At 56.2% G+C, this 6137-nt stretch overlaps 2 protein-coding genes across 6 annotated transcripts in view; one reads left to right on the top strand and one right to left on the bottom strand.

Moving 5' to 3' along the window:
- Window positions 1-1867, top strand: part of LOC107155570 — a 15264-nt gene extending 13397 nt beyond the window's left edge. The window contains exon 4 of the mRNA XM_048783567.1: window positions 1682-1867. Coding sequence (XP_048639524.1) covers window positions 1682-1867 — 186 coding nt within the window. The remainder of the gene's footprint in view (window positions 1-1681) is intronic.
- The window catches only part of Prdm16 (PR/SET domain 16), a 201831-nt gene continuing 197174 nt past the window's right edge, over window positions 1481-6137 (bottom strand). For all 5 annotated transcript variants that reach the window (XM_048783764.1, XM_048783763.1, XM_015501488.2 and 2 more), the window contains one exon: window positions 1481-5742. In XM_048783764.1, the coding sequence (XP_048639721.1) occupies window positions 5608-5742 (135 nt within the window). In that variant the 3' untranslated portion in view covers window positions 1481-5607. The remainder of the gene's footprint in view (window positions 5743-6137) is intronic.

Consider the following 6137-nt stretch of genomic DNA (forward strand, 5'->3'; position numbering starts at 1 on the left):
TGGAAGGGCAGAGGCCATGAGACTTGGGGGCTGGTGTGAGTCCTGGGAATTTGGGAGCTGCCACTTGGAGGTGCAAATGGTGGAGGGAGGGTGGCAGGTGCAGGTGGGGAGCCAGGCAGAGGGCTTGGAGGAGGCCCAGGCCAGGCTGCACCTGCAGGTGAGAAGCTCCCTGTGGGAGTCGGGTCTGGTGGCCAGGCGATGGCTGAGGAAGGGCAGGCGTCAGAACCCCAAGGCTAGGCCTAGGCCACTAAGAATGGGGTCTCTCCAGGAGATGAGGCACCAGAGGGCCAGCCCTCAGCCTCGCCTACATAGCACCGTCGTCTCGTGGCCGTCTGCCACCCAAACCCTGGCCAGGCCCACCTTGGAGCAGGTGGAGGGGTAGGAAGAAGGAGCTTTGCCCAGAGGCTGGGGTCTGTGGAGCAGCTGGCAGGGAGGAGCAGAGGAGAAATGCAGTGACCAGGGCAGGGGTGGACGTCCAGAAGCAAAGCTTGGCTGCCGGGAACATGAGCTGACCTGGGAGCCGGCGGGAAGTTGAGGTGGTGAGGGCCCTGGGAGGGCTCTGGTTCACGGGAGGCCCATCTTGGTATAGCAGGGCTCTGAAGGGCTGGGCCCTGGCCTTTTGAGGTGTATGCATCACAGTCCTCTCGGTTAGAGCAGAATCGGGTTGGGCCTGAAGGAAGGTGGACATCAGGAAGGGGTCCCCAGAGGAGGGGCAGCCTGCACAAGGCCAGAAAGGCCCCTGGGGGAGGCCGGATCTGCTCCTTCACAGCTCATCTCTGTTCACCTGTCTGGCACAGGGAAGGTGGCTTTGGGGACCAGATTCCTCTGTCATGGCTGGGGACCTCGGCTTGGGCCAAGCCCCACCCTCCCCAGAGGTCTGGGTTCCTCCCCCAGTGAAGGTCCAGGCAGCGAGGCTTAGAAAACCACACAGATTTATTGCATATCAATCTCATGTATAAATTCATTGTGGCATTGGAAAGATTACATTTGGTATACAGTCCTATTCTACAGCATTAACCTCAAAATCAGCTTCTGCTAGGCTTTACCTTAAAGAAATCTCTCTACACAAGTACATCTGTCTTCATCACGAGCATCAAAATGAAATCTGCAAGATGGCTCTGGATTCTCTACTACACCCCATGTCTTCTCATTTCACCGCCCTCCTGCAGCGACTTCCGGGTCAGGGAGGGCCTGCCCTCTGCGTGGGTGGCTTACGGCTCCCAGTCTGGACGTGGACCCTACTCACATATCCATAAGTGCATCTACGGAATTTTCCTTGTAATAAAATTTCACAAACAGACACGATAATGACCGCTAAACACGAGTCATGCACAGTTTGCTTATAAACAACAGAAGCAATTTACAACCACGGAGGTGTGCGGCGAGCACCGCCCTCCTTCTCGATGGTTTTTTTGTTTTTTTGTTTTTTTTTAAAAAAAAAACGATATATGAAAACCAGACATTTACATTTGATTTCTTATTCAACACTATACAGTTCTAAAAGAAACAAAACAAAACAAAACAAAAAAAACCCCAAAACAGAACTCAACCCAATCTGCCATGTAACAATGGCGTGGACGCACAGGTCTGTGGTCCTCGTGCGGCCGGGGCAATGCATATGCAGAAACGCAGACAGACCCTCAGTTGCAAAGTATATCTATATACACGCTTTAAATTACAGATTCTGACACCAGGGCTCCGCTTCCCTTGCGCTGAACAAGCGGCGAGACCGGAGGCGCTGAAGGACATCTCTAGAGTTACCTTGTTCACAGGTGAATTGCGCATTTGGAAACTCAAGCTGCCTGTGGGTATTGGGATTTCTTTTTTTTTTTTTTTTTTGCCAAAAGTGGTAACTATGAATCTGTGACAGAAAAGAATGAATAAACAAACAAATGAAAAATGGAATGAAAGAGAAAGGGACTCTTCTCGGAATGACGCAAGACGTCTTCGTCACAGTATCACTCAATGCGGCGGACAGTTCCACGGCTCTGGACACCCGGCTGACCTCCGCTGACCAGGAACGGTGTCCGGTGTTCCCAGCCGGGAGGGAGCGCCGCCCCGGCTCCCCGACCCCCGTCCCCATCCTGCGGCAGTATGGGGCAAGCCCTCCTCTCCCCTCCCTGGAAGAGCTCAGTAGGTTTCAGTCACTCAGGCAAGGGACGAGGATGGGGACAGGGACCAGAATCCAGTGCTAAAACACGTGGTATGTATCAGGGAGGGTGTTTGCAAACGCTCGCTGGGGAAGTAGCAGAAGCAGAGGGGCCAAGGGCCCTCCGGTCTCCAGGGCTGGACTCTGGGTCACGGGGGTCTGGGTCCAGCAGGGTCTGGAAAGGCCAGCTGCACTCTTGGCCTTGGGAAGGAGGGCCCCTCGGGCTGGGCAGTCTCTCAGGCCACTCTGTGCTTACCCCATCCACTAGTCCACCTCCCTGGGTTTGCTCAGGGGCATCACGGGGCTCGCTCATGCAGAATCTGCCGTTCGGTAGGATGGCAGCCCCACGTGTCCTCCCTGAGCATCCTGGGATGGGGGCAGCAACAGGACACAGGTGGGGCCTCACCAGGGACAGGGTCCCCAGGACGTAGAGGGAAGGTGCAGGGGCCTCCTCTGAATTTCTGTTGGGGGACGAGGGCCAACAATCCAAAGGAGTTATCCTCAAGGCCACACACTGGGCAGACTGGCCTCAACCTGAGCCACCTTCCGCAAGCCAGCCGCCTCGACCCTTCTTTGCCCTTGCTGCATAGCCACACGGCCCCCTGTTTGGGCTTGGTGCTCTGGGGGGGCCAGGGTCTTGGCTTGGCCCCCCCGACCCCCAGTTGGTCTCCTAGTGTGGAGGACACTGGGCCTGAGTGACCAGACACCTGTGGGCTGGCACTGCCACCTGGGCACAGGAAAGCCAGGAGCCTGGAGCTGGCTGGGTCTGGGGCAGTACCAAGCACTGACGCAACTTAGGGATCGCTCTCTTTGTCAGGGGGTCTGAGGGCAGAGCACCCCAAAATGCCTAGTGCTGGGCCCAGGGGGCTGAGTGTTCAAGAGAAGCTGGGCCTGCTATCCTTGCGGGGACAAAAATACATGACAAATGTGCAGCCAGGGCTCTTTGGAGAGAGGGAAGAAGAGAAGGAAGAGAAGAGAAAATGCGCGGGAAGATGCGCCCCCGATGACAGAACTGGGCAGGGCACCCCAGGGTGACGAGGGGGGGCCTGTCTGTCCTGCAGCTGCCAAGACACACCTCGGCCTCCTCCATCCGGACTTCCCGCTGGGAGAGAGCAGCACATCGCAAAGAAAAGCACACACCTTATTCTTTCGCAGAAGAAATCATATAATTTGGGTTTACAGAAGTGGGGGGGTTTGTATCTGAGGTTGGATTTTTGTGAGGGTCCCACCCTAGTTCAAGGAGGAAGTGGAAATTCCTGGGCCGGACCTGGCGGGTCTGTGAGGAGCCGTCCTGGGCTGGTGTGTTTGCGAGTCCCTGCGGGTCGGCCAGCGGCTCAGGCTCCCCGGCTCCCCCGAGGGCGTCTTTCCAGCCTGCGCACAGGTGCGCAAGGCCAGTCCAGGGGCAGGCTGGCTCTCTGTTTTAGCAAGGGGAGAAGCCCTTTCACTGTGACCTGCAGGTCCCTGGTGTCTGCAGGGGCCTCCGGGGTGTGTCTCCAGAGCTCACCTGGCCACCTGGCCACCTGGCATCAAGGGGCGGTCATCTTTGGCCTCGAGCCACTGGGACACTCATGGAACACGCCGGCTTCAATACTGCCTATTGCCCCCGGGGACCACCACGGGGAGGTCCCCGCAGGGCACAGAGCTACACTGTGTCAGGCCCTGTGCCCTGGTTCTGTGCGTTTTTGCTCCTCTTTGTTTAAAGGGAAACTGGGGCAATTTTTTTTTTTTCTCTTCTTGTTTTTTTCTTCCAAACAATAAAAGAAATAAATAGAACACTTGTCTTAAATGCAGCTGAAACTCAGATTTAACAAAACACGTGATTGTCTGGTAAATGGGTAGCAGTGACAGCAGGATTCGTGAGGGGGGGACGCGGGGGTATTTGGCACATTAAAAACCGCCCCACTCCCTGGTTAGTGATCACACGACACACAGCCTTATTACACGGTTTTGGTCCTTCACTAGATACTTATATTAACATTATTTCTTCACAATAAGAATGTCTAATGCCAAAAATACTGTTAAGGAAGAAATAAAATAAGAAAAAAAAAAAGAATCAGAAAAAATTACAAGTTATATACAGATTAAGGTAAATTCCATCAGGAAAAAAATTACTTGAAATTGGCCCCTACGGGAATAATTTAAAGCCGGTCCGAATGGAGAGGTGGACACATCCCCAGGGAGAGAGAGTGGCCCATCCTGGGGACTGTGCTCTCTGCTCTTTGCAGCAGGTCCCCGACCCCTTCCGCTCCCGACCCTGTCTTGTCCAGAACCTGCGCCAAGAGCAGAAGCGGCGGCCAGGTGGTCGGTGCGGAGTCTCAGGCACGGGCAGCGCTGGGCGTCCTGAAGTGGTGCAGCTGGGAAGGGCACCCCACCTGGCGGCCTCGGCCTCGGGCAGGACACTCCAGCTGCTGGGGGTCAGGTGAGAGCAGGAGGTTCGGGACCCAGAATGTCCCAACAAACCCTGCCTTGAGAAGAGCGGCTGGGCCGGCCTGGGTGGTGGAGGATCATCAGGTGCTCTGCCACACCTCTGCACGCAGGACCTGAGCCACGGGCTCCCGACATCCCCATACAATTGGGGGGTCATGGGTGGGGCCCTGTGGATTTCTTTGCAGGCCACAAGCGGGCACGCAACCTCCCAGTCCCGGCTCCAGCAAGCCTGCAGCCAGGCACCAAGTCTAGGAATTCCTCAGCAGGGTCTGCGCACGTTCAAAGGAGAGTCCCCGGGCCTCTTTTCTGTCTTGGGGGGCACCCAGAATCACCTTGGCTTGTACAAATAGGATCAACGATAGAAAATTCTCCATTATCTACAGTATAAAGGGTACATACACCCCAAGCACAGCGCTGGCTGCCCAGGCAGGTTTGGGTTGGCAAATAAGCTGAAATTCCAAAGCAATGCAAAATTACTTTTAAAAAACAATTTGCAAGTCATTTTGTTTGATTTTTTAAAAAATACTGTCTATTTTTTTTTTTTTAAAACCCACATGCTTAAATAGACTCTGTAGTCAATAAGATTACCAAAAGGGTCATTCTGGTCATTTTCATTATAAAAACTGCGCCTGTGTCTCCTCCGGGCACACCTGCGTCCTCTGTGCACTCTCTGGTGCCACGCAGGCTCCCAGAAGCAGCCCGGGGCTCCCATCCGGGCTTGAGATCCCACCCTCACCCGCCATGCTCTTCTTCAAGGCCGCTCCGCTGCGCTCCGAGAGCAGCCTGAGCGTCGCTGGTGCTCGCCGAGACTGAAGGCTATTCCCAGGGCCGGTTCTCAGAGGTGCCATGGCTGCTTTGGGGACTGTTGGGTTCCAAGTTTTCCCTGGAGAAGTCAGAATTGAACTTGGAGGGTGGTGGCTGGGTGCCGAGCAGTGCTCCAGTGCAGGTGGCCGGGGCTTCCGGGGGCCCGCCGCCATTCCCCGCAGCTGGCACCCCGACTTTGGACTCTGGCCCTGGGGCCTCCTGGCCCCTCAGAGGTGGTTGATGGGGTTAAAGGCTCCAGACTCCGACGTGGCTCCTGCGATGTTCAACCAAGCGTCCAGCGAGCTCTGGGAGGGGGCGTGGAGAGGAGCATCCTCGGAAAGAGACAGCATCATTGCATATGCCTGGCAGGGGGACAACACAGGACAGGTGAGCAGTGTCACAGACAGGAAGGGCTGAACCTTGTCCCCAACCTCCGCTGGCCCCTGGCCACCTTGGCCTGGCCCTGTCAGATGGGGAGAGGTGGGCAAAGGTGCCTGGGGTCAGGCTCTTCCCCTGGCCTGGAAGACAGAGGCGTGTGAGGGGCCAGAACAGGGCAGTGGGTGTTTGTCCAGAGTGGCACCAAGACACCGTGGCCTGGCCAGGGGCCTCTAGTGCACACAGAACCCCGTGGCCTCCTGGGGGTGCTCCCTGCACTCGCCTTTCATCCCCCCACTTTGATCTTCCTGGTGACAGGTGTCTGTGCTGGGAGGGCCCTGGGACCTGGTGGGAGGTACCGCTAAGACCCCCCCCCCCCCCC

The sequence above is a fragment of the Marmota marmota genome, unplaced genomic scaffold (assembly GCF_001458135.2).
Source record: "Marmota marmota marmota unplaced genomic scaffold, marMar, whole genome shotgun sequence".
NCBI classification, from domain to species: domain Eukaryota; kingdom Metazoa; phylum Chordata; class Mammalia; order Rodentia; family Sciuridae; genus Marmota; species Marmota marmota.